This window comes from Lampetra fluviatilis, chromosome 18, assembly GCF_964198595.1.
Source record: "Lampetra fluviatilis chromosome 18, kcLamFluv1.1, whole genome shotgun sequence".
In the NCBI taxonomy this organism is placed as follows: Eukaryota; Metazoa; Chordata; class Hyperoartia; order Petromyzontiformes; family Petromyzontidae; genus Lampetra; species Lampetra fluviatilis.
This window is the reverse complement of record NC_136292.1, coordinates 8,172,342-8,191,052: the sequence shown is the minus strand read 5'-3', so window position 1 is coordinate 8,191,052 and position 18,711 is coordinate 8,172,342. Positions and strand designations below refer to the sequence as shown.

Here is an 18,711-nt window from a genome sequence, read left to right as displayed (position 1 = left end):
CTTCGGAGCGATGTGACGTACGACGGACGATATCGAGGCGTGCGAGGCAAGGTTCTAAGAGGTTGGCAAAAAGCGACGTCACCTCGACACCAACTCGCGTCTCGAGTCACGCAGTGGGCGAGCGCGCGTCCAGCGATGTCGAACAAGAGCGGCGGCGATTTGAAGGCAGCTCGCTCTGCCCGCCGCGCCGCGCGCTGTTTGCTCGGCTCCATTTGCCCGCGCGATTAGCGACGTCGCGACGCGCATTTGCATGCGAGGTGACCCGGGGTGCAGCGAGATGGGGGATGAGTGCAACCCGCTTGGCGGGGCCACCCTCAAGTCCGTGCGTGGGAGTGAGCCGTGAGTGTGCGCGTGTGCGTGTGCACGCGTGTGCGAGTGTCTGTACGGTCGATACCAGTGACGATTATCCGAACCGTTGCTGGGCCTCTCCTGAAGTTGACTCAGTCTCGAACGAGTTCCCTGGCGCGGTGTGGAAACATCGTCGTTAGGGAGACAAAGGCGGCCGGGCGTAGTGCAAGCTACCCAGTCCCTGCCTTCGTAGGTGCTCGCTAACAGCACTTGCTCCTACAGTCATGTGGGATATTTACTTTTGTCTTTGTATGCAAGTGTATCGCATGTGTTTGTGCAAGTTTAAGTGCCATGTGTGCCTACAAGTGTATGCATGCGACTCGAACGTAGCATGCGCGTGTGTGCGTGCGCGCGTGTGTGCACTTGTTAGTGGAGAGAGCGGTGGCACATTGGTCGGCGCACTGAGCTACAGACCCGGCAGAGGCACCGAGTTCGATTACCGGCTCACGGCCACCAACACCAGCGACGATTTACCTGAACTGGCACGTGCGACCCCTTTCCCCTAGGTCGACTCGGCCCTCAAATGCGCAACTGGTACAATGCGAATTACATCAAACTCAGGCAGGGCGTGCTGCTCGCTATCAGCACTTGCCCCGGCAGCCCGTTGAAAGGCTACGCGGGGCACCTTTGCCTTTAGCGAGTTGCACGCCGCGAATCGCGTGTGCCGCTGGCGGTGTTTGCCTTCAAGGCCAGCTCGTGATGGGCTGCGCCTCTAATCCCAAGACAAATAATGTGGATGGCTGTCCCGGCCCCAAGCCCGTGGATTAACCGCCGCTGCCCACTCTCTTGTTGACAGTTAATATGTGAGACTGTAACCTTCCATAAGTCGCTGATGTATTGCCGACAGCTCGCCTCTGTGCCGGGGCTAGCGGGGGGGGGGGGGGAAAGAAAGATAGCAAAAAAAGAGAATGGAGAGAAAAAGGCACGGACGGATTTGGGAAGTGAAGATTTAAGCATAATGGAGAGTTAGGTATATGCATAAGCCACAAAATATGGGAATGAGGTGATGACTTAACGGCACTCTGCATAAATTGACACCGCTGAGGACGCCGCGCGCTGTCGCTGGCGCGGCGATACGGAGCTCACGGTGGGGGCCGCCACGCGCCCTCTCCAGCCCCCCCCCCTCTCAACAGCCCCCCCGCCCCCACAGCCCCCCTTCCCCATAGCCCCCCCCCACTCCCAACAGAACCCCCCCCTCCCCATAGCCCTCAACCACTCCCAACAGCCCCCACCCAACAGCCCCCCCCCCCCTCCCAACAGTCCCCCCCAAAACCGCCCCCCGCCCACACAGCCCCCCCTCCCCATAGCCCCCCCCCCACTCCCAACAGCCCCCCCCCGCCTCCAACAGCCCCCACCCCCCTCCCCGGGTTTGGCGCATAGAGCGATCCATTTACAGATACTCCACAGATTTCGAGGTTTTAGGCCGAGATTTTATTTTGGCCGCAGGTAAAACCTTCTGCGGCAAGGAATGCTCATTTTCGACGGAGGACCTTGGTTACAGCAGCAACAGCAGCAACAACAACGACAACAGGATGGACAAAATCATCCGCAAACAACTGTACACACGGGCAAGTTCCGAACGGTAGGGATTGAATACAAAACATATATCCATCTGGAATATCGCTCGAGAGGTTCCATCTCGCTGCCGCAAGACGGAACACATCTGACGGAGGAGCAGAGCGGTGGCGCCGCTACGTTATCGGAGACTGGAAAGGGAGACACGGGTAGGCTTCGAGAACCGAGCGTTGTGTTTTCGCTACAATTCATCGCTGCTATCCGAGTGCGGTGTCTACAAGTGGATCGCCGTGTCCCACGCGGCTATCGCGACGCGCGCCAGCTCCCCCACCGGCTCGTTGAAGGCCGCACCTCGGCATCATCCGTCGTGCGCCGCTCGGGCCGTCGGAACGAACAACGCGAGTTCTGCGAGAAAGCCACTCCCAGGATCACGCAGCTGAGCAGCGTTTAGGAACTCGGCTCGCGGAGAGGTGAACATCTTTGGGAGACTCCGGTCTCGAAACCAACAACAGATGCAGCGAGCCCACTCTCGTGCCATGCTCGCGAGCCGTACACGTCGAGCGGGACATCCGCCGCTCGGACTGCAGCTCTGCAAGGGACTGGCTCAAGCCACTGCGGGCTCAAAGGCCAGCGGAGGCTCTAGAGGAGAGAAATAACAAGAGTCATCTCCACCTTTATCCAGAGTCGCCGGAGGACTCTTTCAGGGGGCTCCTGCTGCACCGGGCTTTCATTTTGAAGATGTTTTCAGCCGAGTAAAGATGACCGTTCATACAGAATGCGACGGGGAGGTCAAGACAGCCCCTCGAGAGGGCATTCGACCTCCTCTCCCACGCTGCCTTGAGATCAAGGAAGAGGTGGGGGGAGCAACCACAGCTTACCCCACCAAGGGCGCGACCTGCCGATGGAATCGTGGTGGTGCACCCGCTCGGACTGCCGGCAGGACGGGAGGCGGTTGAGGGAGATTTAGCCGTGCGGGGATCTCCGGGAGTCGAACCGGGATCTCCGGATTGCGCGTCCAGCCACGTGACCCTCGCCGCTGTGGCAGCAGCGTCCCTCGTGTCGCGACAGAGACGTCGTTCGCTCCTCGGCGCCGGATTTATCGCTCGCCTATTTGGCACTTCGACAGTCATAGGTATCCGTCCATAAGAGGTTTTTTTTGGGTGAGATCGCGCAAATATAAATGTGTCGTTATTTAAAACCGAAACACGAAGATTTCTCCACAACTCTGGCTGTTGCCTGATGATGCTGGTTGTAAAAAGTTGTAGTGGGTTTACTCTCCAACACACCGGTGTGCTGTACTAGTAACAAATTGGCACGTTCTGTTCACGTGACAAACCTTACTAGTTGACTGTGTCGGGTGGTGGCGGGTTTAACGACACATTTATATTTGCGCGATCTAACTCAAAAACCTCTATCATGGATAATATTAGTCACGAAAGCCTACGTGTTAAACAGCCATAGGTATGCCTCGATGTATATATACACACATCTTATTAGTCCCCATAATTGATTTTAAATTGCTAGTTTCTGTAGGCCAAGTGCTAAAGTATTGTGCAAATGAGGTTGGGGCAATGCTGTTTATAATATTCTATTAGCACTTAATCTCATTTGCCTGCAGGATATCGAGAAGACATTTAATGTTGGGAGATGTTTGCCTAATGGCGCGTTCGGTGGAGTTTCTCTTGTGTGAATCGGAGAGATTACGCTCGTTGTGATATTGCCGAATTAGACACGGCGCCTTGGGCCCTGCGACGGGCCTCCGCTAATTTCCGCCGCGACGCGAGTCATTCAAACGCGAGGTGCGCCGCTCAAAAGTTATCGGCGCCCTCTTTCATTCGCCTCATTAGCGGGGGGAGGGGGGGGGAAGAGTAATTTTAACCCCCGCGTTCTAGAAACGCTGGGAACCGTGGGAACCGTGGGAATCGTGGAAATCTTGGGAATTGGCTCGCGACGCAGAGCGCGGGAGCGCCCGGGGTTTTGAGAGCCACCGAGCGGAGGATGGATGAAGGTGGCTGTGGAGATTGGGAGAAGGATTTCGGAAGAGAGGGAGACAGCATCGGTTTCCTCCTACAGTCTAAGGCAGGGGTCGGCAACCAAAATAACAAGAAGAGCCATTTCTTTCCAATTCGGTACAAAATTCAGTATTTCCAGAGCCGCAATGCATCTGAGTACATACTGTACATACGTACATATCGTCAAGAAACAGCCCGTAAAGAGCCGCATGCGGCTCCGGAGCCGTAGGTTGCCGACCCCTGGTCTAAGTAAACATTCTGATTCTGAGGCCACGGCTGGACGGGAGCTGCTGGGGGAGGGATGGAGGTAAGCTTAAAAGCCCCTTTTGGTCAGCAACGGGACGTTAATTCGACTCTAACGATGAGACCCACAAGGTGGAAACCGCGAAGGCGTTTGCTTTCTGAAACAAATGTAGCTTTTTAATGTTGGTCTGGAAAGCCAATAGGTTGATTGACTACAGATAATAATTTTTTCATGTGTGGAGAATGGAAATGTGCTCACATATATAATTTCATGTAAGGGCAGCTCAACCGAGTCGTACGCCCGTGATGCCCGCGTCGATGCGTGCGCGTGAGAAATCGTTATTCTATAGCCGTCTGCAGCGGGCGGAGCGGCGGCGCAGCGGCTGCGACGGCATCTCAGCCTCGCGCGAGCGCCACGTCGCCGAGATTACGCTGCTCTCGTGTGCCGTGCGCCCCTCTGCGGAGGAGATCTTTGAAGGAGGTCTGCGTTGTATAAATAACGAGCTGCGGCGGTGTGCTGCTGCTGCTGCTGCTCACGGAGGGGGCAGGAAGGCACCTCTCCCATCCGTGTATCTTACGTGCCCGTCACGTGACCACCGCACCGCACGCACGATGCTCTCGGCCTTGTCGAAACCGCCGGATCAAAAGAGCTGACCGTGCGGTCGCATTGCTGTGCAGGCCACCGACTCAAAGGGGAGTTGAAAAGACGTGGACGTCTCATCAGCCGTTGATGGGCCGTTGACCGCCACCGACTCCAATCGAGTTGGCGCGAGAGCCGCGCTTGCGTTGACTGCCGCGGTGGTGCGGTCTCACCACTAGGGGCCAGTATCGGCTCATCGGCAAATCTGCGGGTGGACACGACTGCGAACGCGTCCGTTTCCCAGTGCAAAGGCCACAGTGGTTTACAAAAAATAAAAATTCTGGATAAAAAATACAAAATTCCCCAGTTTTATCCCCACGGCACTTTCGGTGCCACGTTACGAGACGAAGAAATCCGTCCAGATCTCTCGCACAGCAGTGCAACCCTCCACATAAGAGAGAGAGAGCGTCCCGTGAAAGCGGATATCACGGACCCACTTCCTCAAGAGCCCTTCAAGTGACCTCGATTCCGCACGGCAGCAGGGGGTGGCGCCACCCGCCCCCTGCCCTCGGGTAGAGCCGCGACAGCGCCCGCCGACAGAGACGTCTGCACCACTGAACGTCCCCGCCGACGCAGCGGGCCGAGTGCAGCGGTCCGTACGGGTGGGTCGATCATCCTGGCTACGCGGACCCTCCCGCTCCTCCCGCTCCTCCTCCTAGTGCCATCGCCGCCTCGCGCCGCAGCCGTGCCAGCTCTTCGGCCAGGTGCCTTGCCAGCTGCCGCACCGACTCTAGCTGCGGGTCCTGCTGGCCCCGCTCCTCCACCGCCCCCTCTACGTAGCGGCGAAAGTGAGCGACGGCTTCCCGCAGCAGGCGCTCGGCGGGTACGGCGTGCGGCGCCGCTTGCCCCGCCCCCCCGACGCGCAGAAGGCGCTCGCACGCCAGCGCAAAGTTCTTGTGCCAGTTGACGGGCAGCGGCTGCTCCTCGCCGGACACCAGCGGCCGGTAGAGCTGGAGCCATCGCCGGCGGGGGGTGGGTGGAGAGGGGGAGAGGAGACGACACGGGCTCAGTGTTTCACCCACGCGGGCATCGCGCGCTCCCGACGTCACATCACGTGCCGTTCGGAGCGAGGTCCGAGGAGTGAGGGCACGTTCCCTCCTTTGGCTACCACTCCGTCGTTAGTCTCGACCACCGGCCATCGTCCCTTCGACTGAAAATCCCTGCCCAAGCCCGCATACTTTAATTAAACGATCAATCCGGTGCCTCTAATCTGTGACAATTAATCTCTGTTCCACGAGCTCATCTGGTCGTCTCTCAGGCACGTACCACTCCATGTTATTTTGCGCAATTTTAAACATTTAGTTCCGTTTCACTTTACGCTCCTGAAGTCCAAATTGTGTTCCATCTCCACGAGAACGGCCCTACCAGCTCCTCCCGCAGGAGGCCGCCTTAGTGTGGCGAGCGCGTGCCGAGGTGCGGGGCGAGGGGTTCGACACCTGGTAGCTGAGAGCGTAGAGGGCGACCCTCGTCTCCCTGGGCAGTCGCTCATCCTCGGCCACCTCGAACAGGTAGAACGGCGTCTTGATCCTGCTCCGCAAAGAGACACGGCCGCGTGAGGCATGTTGTATGTATTTTGTGTGAATGTTGAACTTCTTTCGCACAGTACGGAGCCAACCGTGCTAATTGAGAGATGCAGTGAAGGATAACAAACTAAACACAAAAAGCAGTTCTAAAGAAATTAGTTTTCAATCTAGATGATTTAAAAGTGGATAGCTCCGGTGGCTTCCTAATATCGGAATGAAGAGCGTTCCAGACGGCCGTCCTCGCGACCCCCCTTCACCCATTTGCTTGCTGGCTCACGCCACCGGGTGGATCTCAGGGAAGGGTTTCGTCGGTTACGGCACAAACCAGGGGTGGGGAACCTCTGGCCGACTAGGCCAGGCTCGGCCCGTGGCCACAGGAGGCCTCTCTCACTTCAATAACGGGCCCTAAGCGATGTCCATCTGTCACTGCGTTGCTACCACCGGACAAAGCTGAGGTATGTGTGCGAATGTGTAGGTGCCATAGTGTAGCGGGGTTAGCGCGCCGCGCTACGAACTCAGCAATCTGAGTTCAATTTCTGCTCAAAGCCAACCAACACGAGTGACGATTATTTCAACCGGTCCTGGGCTTCCCCTAGGTCCACTCAGCATCAAATGAGTACCTGGGAGACAAAAGGTGGCAGGGCGTGGTGCTGGCCACCCACCCTCTCGTGTGCCAAGCCTGCCTTCATTAATGCTCGCTAACAGCACTTGCCCCAGCAGTCCGTAAATGCTACACGGGGGGAGATTTTTGTCTTTGTGGCACTCGGTAGGGGAAAGTTTCCCTACCCCTGGAATAGGCAATGCACCATTATTTTGTGGGGGAAAAATAACCGATGTGCAAACACTGTTACCATGAAGGGAAAAACCACAGGCACATCTGGCCAGGCGGCGCTCCGAGACCTCTGTGTAATTCACGGCGTGTGTTCACCGATCCTCTACAGATGCCATGGCGATTCAAATGCGAATAGCGATCGTGAACGTCGGCTGCATCTCACCACCGGCTGCCTCTTAGCGTGTGCCTGCAGGACACCGCTCTTCCCGTTCAACGTTAAGCCATTAAACCAGAACACCACTTGCCTAGCTTGCCACATCTCTTCATTGGCCACGTGGTCCCAGGAGGTGGGGTCGAACCTGCGACACAAAACGCACATTCCCCGAGTGAGTGCCACCTGCTTCTGTGACGCATGCACACGGGGGACAAAGCTCCCCCGTATAGCCTTCACAGGCTGTAGGAGCAAGTGCTGTAAGCGAGCACCTGCAAAGGCCGGCAGGGCACGCGAAGGGGGTAGCTGGCCAACACCACGCCCGGCCGCCTTTGTCTCCTCGGCGGTCGATGTGTACACACCGCACCAAGTACTCATTTGAGGCTGGGTCGACCTTAGGGAGATCCAGGATCGGTTTAGATAATCACTGGTGTTGGCCGTGAGCAGGAATCAACCTCGGGTGGCCGGGTTCATAGCGCAACTGTTACACTATCGCTCCCAACACACACATACACAAAAGACAAATATGCCCCGTATAGCCTGAACAAACAAGCACACACGCGCAAACGCCCACGCACGCATGCACACATTTACATACGTGCACAATACTACACACACACGCACGCACACGCACACACGCACGCACGTACCCGTGGTAGGGGAGCGTCCAGTTGTAGAGCCCCGTCGTGGCCTCGGCCAGCTCGTGTGCCCGCAGCGGCGTCCCGGCGGGCACCAGCTGCTCGCAGACACCCCAGGGGCGGCGCTCAAAGGCGCCGCGCCACGAGGACTCCTCCTCGGGGAGCCCGATGCAGGAGAACACCGGTCGCCTGCCGCGGGGACAACGGCATCGGCACGCTGCTCGGCCCATCTCAATCCGCCAACGGGGCGACAGCCGCCCCCCCCCGCCCGTGCGCCACGTGCAGTGAGCGCAACTACCCACGTGGGCGTCCCCTGACCATACTTCACCACACCGGTTCGTGCGGGTTTGGTGAAAGCGAGAGGGGTAGGAGCAGCTCTGATGTCACCTGCGACTGAGTGGAGGCGTGGCCCGGAACCAATAGAGCGGTGCGCTAACCGTTGTACCGCCGGTGCACTTATAGCACAAGGCTCTCGCGAAGGCACTCGAATTGTAAATGTTGTGGGTTTTTACTCGGTGTGCTGAACTAGTAACTCATTGGCACTTTTTGTTTAGGTGACGAACCTGTGTCGGGCAAGTTTAATGACGCATTTATATTTACGTGATCTAACCCAAATAAATAAAACCAACTGTATTATGGAAGGCGCTATGTTTCACAGACAGGTATAGTCAGGGTCAAAGTTGACCTTTGGTTTTACCAAATCTAGCCACGGAGTAAAAGTGCGAGAGTAACTTTAAAAATGTGACGCCGCCGCATGTGGCCTGCCGTCTACCGCTCGCGTCGCCGTATCGCGAAACTCCTCCGTGCAGCGGGCTGCGCGTGTTCACGGTCAATACACCTGCAGTGCCATCGTCATCGTCATCAGCCATGAGCTATCCCATGGACATTACTCTAATATGCAGAGTGGGTGGGAAATCGCTTTCCCCCGCCGTGTTGAACAGAGCTCACTTGAAGTGATCTCAGATGTGGCTCCGTGATGCCCGCTTCTGCGGGCCGTCCTCTAGCACGAAGGCACGCCACTGCCGTGCGAGTGATCCGAATCTCAATGCTACACCCAGCGATTGATATCAGCAGGAACGGTCCAGAACGCCGTTCGGGAATTAATTCAGCCACGCCAGAGATCCAATACGCCTTGATTTTTTTTCTTGTCATTGTACCCTACATTCCGATAAACATGCGCATAGGATTATAGGCTTATAGGTACAATGTCAGAATATTATTATGGATAGGATCCGGAGCCAGGCCTGCTTCACAGCATGGCATTGGGTGACGGTGTGGGGGGGGGTGGCGGTGGGGGGGGTGGCGGTGTGGGGGGCGACGGTGTGTGGGGCGATGGTGGGGGGGGGTGGCGGTGTGGGGGGGCGACGGTGTGGGGGGGGGGGGGGGGCGTACCCCCGGTTCTCCTCCAGGAAACTCCTCATGCTGAAGGCGAGCGTCCCGTCAGGGTGCGGGCCCTCCGCAGGATGCCAGCGGTCGCCAGGGAAGCGCACGCCGGGCAGGTGGCGGCCCAGCTTGCGCACGTACCACGGGTACGTCAGAAGCTGCGTGCAACAACCACACACGCACGCAATGGTGCTGTTTGTGAGCACCTATTCAGCTCAGCACCACGTCCGGCCGAAGGCTCTGGCACCCCAGTAGCGATGTTTACACAGCGAACCAGCCACTTGTTTATTTAAGGCTGAGCTGAGCTAGGGGAGGCCCAGGGTCAGTTCAGATGTTGGCCGTTAATGGAAATGGAACTCGAGTCGCTGGGTTCATAGCGTAAGTGCGCTAACCACTGCGCCGCCACTGCCTGCATAAGTGCGCACACGCACAAACACTCACATAGGCGCGATAAAATAATACAACACACAGCGTCTAAATGCAATGGCATCTCAAGAACGTTGTCATATTTAATGGGAAGAGAGGGCAGTCACTGGCAGGAAATCGCCCGTGGAGATGGAGTGGAGGAGTCGGCTCGCGCGCGGGCGCTGCATGGATCGTTACATCGCAGGATCGCGGCAGCCCCAACGTCGACACTAAGCAACGAACAATTTTCACACTTGATACCGGATACCAACATTCACCGATTCACGATTCGCCGTCGACAGGCGTTATTATTTGGGTTTTCTTCGCGGACGTATTTACCGAACGCGTCAAAATCCCGGCGGCAGAAAGCCTCCGCTGCTAGCGCCGCAAGCGACTCTTGTGCATGCGTGCGTGTATTTTTAAAACCCCGAATTCAGGAGCAGACATGAGCACGAAACATTGTCAGCCCAACTCTGAGCAACGCGTCGGGCAAAACCAACGTGTAAGTCCCGGCGCGGCCGGCTGCGTTCGGCACGCCGCTCATATCGCGGCGAGCGCCGCTCGGCGGTTATCGCCCCACGGCAGGCGCTCCTCGTTTCTAAACGCGTTTCACAAACGCTCCGTCAATCAGCCGCGAGTTATTTAAACGAGCAGTCATACCGGCCGCCTAACACCCACTCCAGCGGCGCCAATCAGTTGTCAGACGCCCTGAAAAGCAGCTCATTTCCCTCCTTTTCTTCTGCACGTTAATCCTCCTGGAGAGGAAGCCGCCGCAGGAGCTCGCCGCGTCTTGGCAGCCGACAGGGCCCGAGCGGGCCGCGGAGGAGCAATCGCGCCGAAGCTACAGCAATTAACCCCCACCCAGCAACCCACCCACCCACCCACTCATCCACTCATCCACCCCCACCACCCTCCCATCGCGGGGGTCGCCAGCATTGACCGTGACCTGACAACCTCCGTGATGGATCGGCTCGTACGCCGGTGCCAGGCCGAATGCGACATCGCGGGATCCATCGTTAGGGGTGGCGGTGGACTGGGATTGCCTTCGTCCAGCCGTGGAAGGACCATGGCTGGTGATGGTGAACCTACAACGGGGCACTCGCGACGGCCACTTGGCGTGCGCCTGCCAGTCGCAAAACTGAAAACTGCAAGAGGTGCCCTGAATTTCTAATTGTTCGGAATAGATCAGAGTATAGATTTATGATGGATAGAGATTGCCTTCATTAAATAGGCAAATGAGACCAGGATTGTCTCTTCAAAGGATTAAAGTGAAAAAATGTTCAAATAACACCTTAGCCTGCGTTTATTAAAGCGCGACATTTTGCGTCACTTGGTGGTGGGGTAAAAACTAAAATGACCAATTTAATGTCATCATCGCGCTGCATTCAAATTATTAAAATCATGTTTGCGATCTCCTTGCGGGGTGGCGCACGACGCGGCACTTTCGCGAAACGCGATCGCCGGCGAAGCACCGGCGAAGCACCGGCGAAGCACCGGCGAAGCACCGGCGAAGCACCGGCGAAGCGCCGAGACTAATCGCGGGGCCCGCGCGGACCCTTTCCCCGACGCTCGCGGGTTAATTCCCCGCGCTGGCGTTAACGCAAACGTCAATAAACAGAGCGGATCCCTTTCACGTGGAGAGGTTGCCGAGGGTTCCTGAGTGTGACCCGCGCCGCGGCCGCCGCCGCACAATGAGACGTTAAGCCGAAGCCAGCCCCCGCTCGCGCACGTCACCCGCCCGGGAGACCAGCGCTGACGCTCGCGGAACGGCGCTCCGTCACAGCCCCATCAACGGCGCGAGCTCTTGGCGGCAAGAGAGTTAACCTTTTTTTTTTTGCGCCTTTTTCTTCATATCGGAAGGAAGAAAAAAAAACCTCTCAGCCTCAGCCCCGCGTGGCTTATCTCCAGCGCGCAGCGATCCACCAAGCTGTGGCCTCGCGCGCGAGGCAATTGGGAACGCGTGCCAACCGCAGTCAGCCCTTCCAACCGAATCACAAGGCCGAAATTAAGCAATTATGCATGCGCAGATGTACAATGCGGGGCATTAACACGGGGGGCGGGCGACAGGAATCCCGGACCCCCGAGCGGCAGAGCACGGCGAGGAGCGACGGCCCGGGCACGCTCGCCGTGACGTCGCGGCGAGCGTGGACCCGCGAGCGGAGCGGGGAGGCGAGCGCGCGCACGCCACGACGATCAACTCCTGCGCGGTGAAGTTTGTAAATGAAGAGCCCGCGGATCAAGCTGCTGCTGCGTATCAACAAGCCGCAACACGCCCCCCCCCACCTCCACCACCACCCGCTTATTTCTTGTTATTAAGTATTTTCTTGTTCGTAAGCATTTTCTGCGCTTAATCACTCTCACAATTACGCAAGCACATTCCACCACCGCCAACCCACCCCCAGCCACCGACGGTGCATGCACACTCGAGAATTGGTGTGGGGAGAGTGGGGGTGAGTGTGGGATCCTGGGTGTGGGAGAGTGTGGGTGGGTGTGGGTGAGCGTGGGTGAGTGTGGGTGAGCGTGGGTGAGTGTGGGTGAGCGTGGGTGAGTGTGGGTAAGTGTGGGTGAGTGTCGGTGAGGGTGGAAGAGTGTGAGAGAGTGTGGGTGAGTGTAGGATCCTGGGTGTGGGAGAGTGTGGGTGAGTGTGGGAGAGTGTGGGTGAGCGTGGGTGAGTGTGGGTAAGTGTGGGTGAGTGTCGGTGAGGGTGGAAGAGTGTGAGAGAGTGTGAGAGAGTGTGGGTGAGTGTGGGATCCTGGGTGTGGGAGAGTGTGGGTGAGTGTGGGAGAGTGTGGGTGAGCGTGGGTGAGTGTGAGAGAGCATGGGTGAGTGGGGGATCCTGGGTGTTGGAGAGTGTGGGTGAGTGTGGGTGAGTGTGGGAGAGTGCGGGAGGCACCCATCTCGTTGTGGATTGACTACAGGCTCTAAAGTTAATATTCATCATCATCAACCATGGTCAATCCACTGCTGGATTAAGACCTCCCCGAGCCGCCACTGCCGTCGACATCTCTCACGATCCCGCAATATAACAATCCACTCCGCCCCGGCACACGGACCGGTTTTGTCACTCGATCTCCACGACGGACGCGTCCCTTCCCTTGGCGTCACTCCGTCGCGAGTCGCGTGCGTGCGTCCGCCAGCGGCCAAGGCCTCACCTCCTGGTCCACGAGGGCCACGTCGGGCCTCTGGCGCTCGCAGTAGTGGAGGTAGCGCAGCGCGTTCCCCGGCAGGTCGCCCCGCGTCAGCACCAGCGCGCCGCGTGGCAGCGATCGCAAAATGTTGGCCCCAAACTGCTCCACCACCACGTTGGAGCTCTGGTCGCACACGCTGACACAACAACAACGCAGCAACAACAACAACGACGACGACGACGTGATTCCCTGCTCCAAGGACACCAGTATCAGAGCAATGTGTATGTACGACCACCCGTGAGATGGAGCGACAGCTTCAGCGCGGGCCCGCGAGAGACGGCGACGGCTCGGCGAGGCCTTCGTCCGGCGGCGGATTGACCGCAGGCCGACGACAACGATTACGACGTCGCCGGTGCCCCACGAAGGGCGGCGACGCCGGCCTCACCTGTAGTTGCGCCGCAGCTGCAGCAGGACGCAGCAGGCCACGAGCAGCCACTCGCAAGCGGCCAGCGGCCTCCCGTGGCCTAGCAGGGCCCGCGCGAGGGCGCCGAGGCGAGCGGCGGCCATGCCGGCCAGCACGCAGACCACGAGGTTGCTCTGCAGCCAGAAGCGCTCCACCTGCAGCAACAACAACACACAGGAGGAGCCTCGTACGCATGCATGTTGAACTGCTATCGCGCCGTACGTAACCAACCGTGGATAATCCGAGGTGCGCGGGAAGGATGATGCACTAAACACAAAAAGCGGTTATAAGAAATTACTTTTCGATCTAGATTTTAAAGTGCATAGCTCCAGTGGCCTACTCAACAGGCGCTGGCGGCAAGCGCTGTTAGCGAGCACAGCGCCTGAGATCATCATGTGGCCTGCACCACGTGTGGTTGCCTCTGTCTCCCCAGTTCTGATGACTACACACACTGCACCAGGTACCTATTTAAGGGCGAGTCACCCTAGGAAAGGTCACAGGTTCAGGTATCACGGTCCACTGGTGACTGCTTTGTAGGTAGGGTTGGTGGACCACATCAAGATTATTGCACCTGTGAGACTTTCATCCTGCAGAGCTATGGGGTGGGGAGAAGGCGGTATGAGATGGCAGTACAGAATGTAGGTAGCTGACCAAACGCTATGGATTCCGGGCGCTCCGGTTGTCTCCCACATGCCAACTGATCAGTGAGGAATCATCCAAGCTTCCAAGTGCTGGACCTATCATGTCAGACGAGATGAGAAAAGTTTTGCTGGCTGGCGCGGAAGTGTGCAGTGGTGACGTCACTGCATACATCTACCCAGAACCCCACGGCGCAGAGCCGGGTTCGTGTGTTGCGTCGCCACCCCCAAGCCTCCCCCTCACCGTCCCGAAACCTCCACCTAGGCCGTGGGTCCCACGTAAATGCACAGTGCTCTTGTGAAATACTGAAACAAAAAAATCTGCAAGGCTTTTATAGATAAACAAAGGGTACTATTATTGTTGTTGTCTGTAAGATAACATTTACAGAGCCCCAACTACTTACATACGGAGTCCAAGAGGCTCGTTCTAAATTGTTGAGTAAACATGTTTGACTGGTTAAGCCAACAGGCTGAGCTATTTGCCAACAAAACACAAAGCGCTTATTTATATAGGGGGGCATGCAAATACAACTAAAGTATTGCCATGTCTGAACACGGGGTAGTGTAGCAGTTAGCACGCTGCACTACGAACCCGGCGACCCGGGTTCGATTTCCGCTCACGGTGACGATTATCTGAACCAGTCCTGGGCCTCCCCTAGATCGACTCAGCCTCAAATTAGTATCTGGTGCGGTGTGTAAACATCGCCAGTCTGTTCCAGCTACAAGGGGGATCATTGTGCTCACAGATATGCAAGTGACATCCAGACTGTTGATACATCTTTAACAAGTTGAAAAGTGCACAAAAATAAGCATGGCGAGACACGCGCTTGGAATTACAGCGAGACAGAAAGAGGCTTCAAATTGAACCGACAATCACGACCGTCAACAGGACGCGTCGCGGCTAGAAGGGGCGATGGCCGGTGGTCGAGACTAACGACGGAGTGGCAGCCAATGGAGGGAACGTGTCCGAGAGGATGGACAGCAGGGTAAAATGAGCTCTGTGCGATCATCGTGGATCATCGTGGAGTACTGCATCGCGATTCCATCGCTGGGTCTGGCGAGCGTTCTCTCCCCTGGCTGCCGCTCCGTCGTGAGTCTCGACTGTCGTCTCCTCGGGCGACGGTTCCTTCGCGCGGGCGTCTCTCTCACCACGCCCAGGAGCAGCGGCGTCGAGACGTCCAGGTTGGCCCTCCAGGCGAACACCAGCGAGTAGGCGGCGAGCATGAGCGCCAGCAGCAGGGGCGGCAACGCGTCTCGCTCGCGGCTCCTTGAGGAGGGGGGGTGGGGGGGGGGAGAGGTTTTTGTGTCCCGAAGGGCGGCGGGCCGTCGCTCCGACACCACGACGGTGTCACCGGCGCGGCGAGCGAGGAAGGTGAAGTCCTATTCTTAGGTTTTTTTTCCGGTAAAGTCACGTAGGTAGAAAATTTAAATTAATAAAAGTTAAAATTAATAAAAGTAAAATAAAAGGTGAAGTCCGCCCAGCGTGAATTGACCGTGGCCACGCGGGGGTTGACTCGGCTCCTCATCCCTCCGGGGTCGATGAAATGATTATAATCGCTGAATCTATCTGGAATGTTCTGGAAAATAGGTACATTTCTAAATATCACTGTCCTGGTCACAAAAGCATAGTTTGTGGGGAATAATAGCCATTTTATGTACTTTTGAGGTATAAGCAATTAGGAAATAAGACTTACTACCCAGGAACAAAAATAATTGTTACACAGTGTTATCGCTGTGGGAAGGTCCGACGGTGGCTGTCCTGTCCGTAAACTCGGGAACGGGGAATTTCTCACCGCTGGCTCCGGGCTGCATCGAGGCGAGGGGCGCCGCCTCGATGCTCGCCCGAGCTGGACATCTCCGTGTCTCTCGCGGCTTTCTTATCTTCAGCGGAGGAAGGCACCGGGGGTCAGGCCCAGCGCCGACGACATCTGGGTGTGATCCAGCAGCGTTCGCTTGACAAGGCCTGACGCTGCCCACGAGACCCGGAAGGCCAAAAAACCCGGCCCAGAGTTTGCTCGCTGAAACTCATGCTGCTCCGTAACGTGGGTGTGGAAATCCCGCCGGCGGGGGGGGGGAGCCACCCCCCCCCCCCCACATGGACACTGCCTTGACCCCCCAAGACACACACATGCACTGCCTCTCTCGGTACCTGTCTAGGGACCTGTCTTGATACCTGTGTTAGCGCACATCTTGGTACCCGTGTTGGTACGCGTGGTCGGTGCCCGTGTTGGTACCTGTGTTTAACGAGCAGGGGGAAGAGCGCTGCAGCCAGCAGGGGTCCCACGCCCAGCAGCTCGTGGTGCATGTGTGCAGCCTGCACGCTGCGCAACACACGCGGGCAGCATCCCCTCATACCGCCGTCTCAACACTCGGCCATCCCTCGCGACCTCGTCCCTTGCGACCTCGTGATCCCGTCCCTCGCGACCCCTTCCATCGCGACCCCATCCCTTGCGATCTCGCGACCCCATCCTTCGCGATCCTATCCCTCGTGACCCCATATCTCGTGACCCCGGTCCTCGCGACCTCATTACCCCGTCCCTCGAGACTGCATCCCTCACGACCTCGCAACCCCATCCATCGCGACCTCGTGACTATTACACATTTACGCCCTAAATGTTGCCTATAATATACATGCTTTTTTCCTTTTAGGGCCCCGGTGTTATTGAGGGACGAGTTGAGTTTTTGCACCCCACTGCCGACGCAGAATCACGGCGGCGCTCGCCGTACCTCAGCATCGTCAGCATCCCCGAGCCCGACCCAGACTTGGCCTGCAGCACAGAACGGAACGGAGAAGCCAAGGGGTAAACACAGAGAGCCGCGGCAATCGCCGCCTCCATCCACCGCCGGACGAAGGCCTCAGCACGCTGATCAGCGAGGGCTGGGGGCGGCGAGGAGCACGGACATTGGAGCATAACACCGCACAATGACTGAGTGTGCTGCGCTGCACACTCCGCCATTGTTTGCATGGCGTGGTGCTCGCACGTCCAAGCGCTGGCCAGGGCTCAACCCTGCTTAGCTTCCGAGACGTGGCGAGATCACGCGCACTGCGGGCAATTTGGGGTTGGCCGCATGACGTGTGGTCAAGCGACGTTCTCCTTGCCGTGTCGTGTAAAGCAGTGCGAGTGAGGGCACGTTCCACATCAGGGATTAGCTGCAACTGGCCAATGGTCACGGGCGATCATATTGATTTGTTCCATTGACGCTCGTTTACACAGGAGAGCCTCGCTGAGTCTCAAGGCTCACTCTCAGGAGGGTCCTGCCAGGTGTTCGCAGCAGGAGGCGATGTTGCTGCCGCTACTGCTGTGTGATCCCAAACGAGTGATTGCCAGGTGATCTTTTTCAGCAATGGAATTTGTGGCCAAATCCGGTTACACTGTGTTTCATTCATGACGATGTAATAATATAACTAATTGGGGGAAAATGGAGAGAAAAGAAGGGAAGAAGTTACATAACAATGTTTAGTTTTACATCGTAGTCAATGTTTAGTTTTAAATCGTAGTCAATGTTTAATTTAACATCGTAGTCAATGTTTAGTTTTACATCGTAGTCAATGTTCCTGCCAATTGCTTCTCTCACAACGCCCCGAGGAGCCACAGGCACCAGGCAGCAGCAGCTGGCGCTACCAAAAATTCCCCAAACTCTGTGGTTCTCCACGTATTGAGATGTTACTGGCCAATCATGAGTTGTGTGCCCGGAGAGAACCCACGCATGCGAGAGGTCAACACTCTATCCCATACAGATCAGGGGTCAACACTATCCCGCACAAAACAGGGGTCAACATTTTATCCTGCACAGAACAGGGGTCAACACTTCATGCCATACAGAACAGGGGTCAACTCTCTCGATCCCATACAGAACAGGTGACATTAGTCCACATTTGCCATCCTGCCTTCTCCTGGCGAGCGCCAGGGAACGGCTCTCCTCCTCGACGCCCACGGGGGAAGGGAGTTTCACAGCCCATCCGTGTGCGATCCACCAATCCTCGCTGCTGCCGCCTCTACGTCGCCGGGTTCCAGGCAGCCACGTGCAGCAGCAGCAGCAGCAGGAGCAGCAGCAGCGTAGCCCCCGGGTGAGGAGGGAGCGCTCGCTCACCAGGCTGAACGTCCCGTACTCCTGGCGCAGCAGGTGCGTCAGGAACCCGTGCAGGGACGACTGGTCGCCCCAGGTCCAGCGCGCGAGGCCCAGGTGTGACGACACGGGCAGGTAGAGGTGGGGCAGCAGCCCGGCGGCCGAGCAGGCCGCGAGGCGCAGCAGCGGCGCGGCCCCCAGCTCCTGGGCGAGCAAGAGGCAGGGTCGGGGGTCGGGGGTCGGGGGTCAGCTCGCGAGCCGACGGAACGCGGGGTCCACGTCAGCATCCTGAACGCCGTGAGCCAAGGGGATTAGCTGGCTACCACCTGGGGCGCCAAAATGCTGTTCTGTTCCCGCGAACGGCACTACGTTCAGGAGGTCCTCCACGGGCAGTGTCCACCGTGGCCAGTGTCCACCACGGGCAGTGTACACGAGTTGGAATGTCAGCGTACGCACCGCCTGATGCTCCCACGCCCGAACACACGACAGGACCCCAAGTTCACATTTTTGTCGTACAAAGCTACCACGGCGCCCTTGCTATCGTACACATTTGAGATGTAGAGATAAAATATTTCAATAAAATCCTTGTTAGCATTTGCCACCCCCGGCTGGTACCAATAAAGCCATATTCTGACAGTGGCTTCAGCACTATTAATTACGGGATTCCAGCTCTCGGCTCTCAATGGTGCCAGCTTAGTGATCTGGAGGCTGAGCCGCGCGGTCG

General features: G+C 57.4%; 1 protein-coding gene across 11 annotated transcripts in view; it reads right to left on the bottom strand.

Annotated features, from left to right (window-relative positions):
• Positions 1 to 1,725: 1,725 nt before the first annotated feature.
• The window catches only part of TMEM260 (transmembrane protein 260), a 31,241-nt gene continuing 14,255 nt past the window's right edge, over positions 1,726 to 18,711 (bottom strand). For 5 of the 11 annotated variants that reach the window (XM_078864516.1, XM_078864515.1, XM_078864509.1 and 2 more), the window contains exons 7-18: positions 18,012 to 18,191; positions 16,647 to 16,687; positions 16,154 to 16,240; positions 15,069 to 15,186; positions 13,264 to 13,436; positions 12,843 to 13,014; positions 9,295 to 9,443; positions 7,915 to 8,000; positions 7,537 to 7,648; positions 7,359 to 7,412; positions 6,195 to 6,285; positions 1,726 to 5,708 (exon numbers count right to left, since the gene is read on the bottom strand). In XM_078864516.1, the coding sequence (XP_078720642.1) occupies positions 5,379 to 5,708; positions 6,195 to 6,285; positions 7,359 to 7,412; positions 7,537 to 7,648; positions 7,915 to 8,000; positions 9,295 to 9,443; positions 12,843 to 13,014; positions 13,264 to 13,436; positions 15,069 to 15,186; positions 16,154 to 16,240; positions 16,647 to 16,687; positions 18,012 to 18,191 (1,593 nt within the window). In that variant the 3' untranslated portion in view covers positions 1,726 to 5,378. Of the gene's footprint in view, positions 5,709 to 6,194; positions 6,286 to 7,358; positions 7,413 to 7,536; positions 7,659 to 7,914; positions 8,092 to 9,294; positions 9,444 to 12,842; positions 13,015 to 13,263; positions 13,437 to 15,068; positions 15,187 to 16,153; positions 16,241 to 16,646; positions 16,688 to 18,011; positions 18,192 to 18,711 lie in introns of those variants that run through there. The other 6 variants (XM_078864511.1, XM_078864510.1, XM_078864518.1 and 3 more) reach the window with 6 other exon arrangements.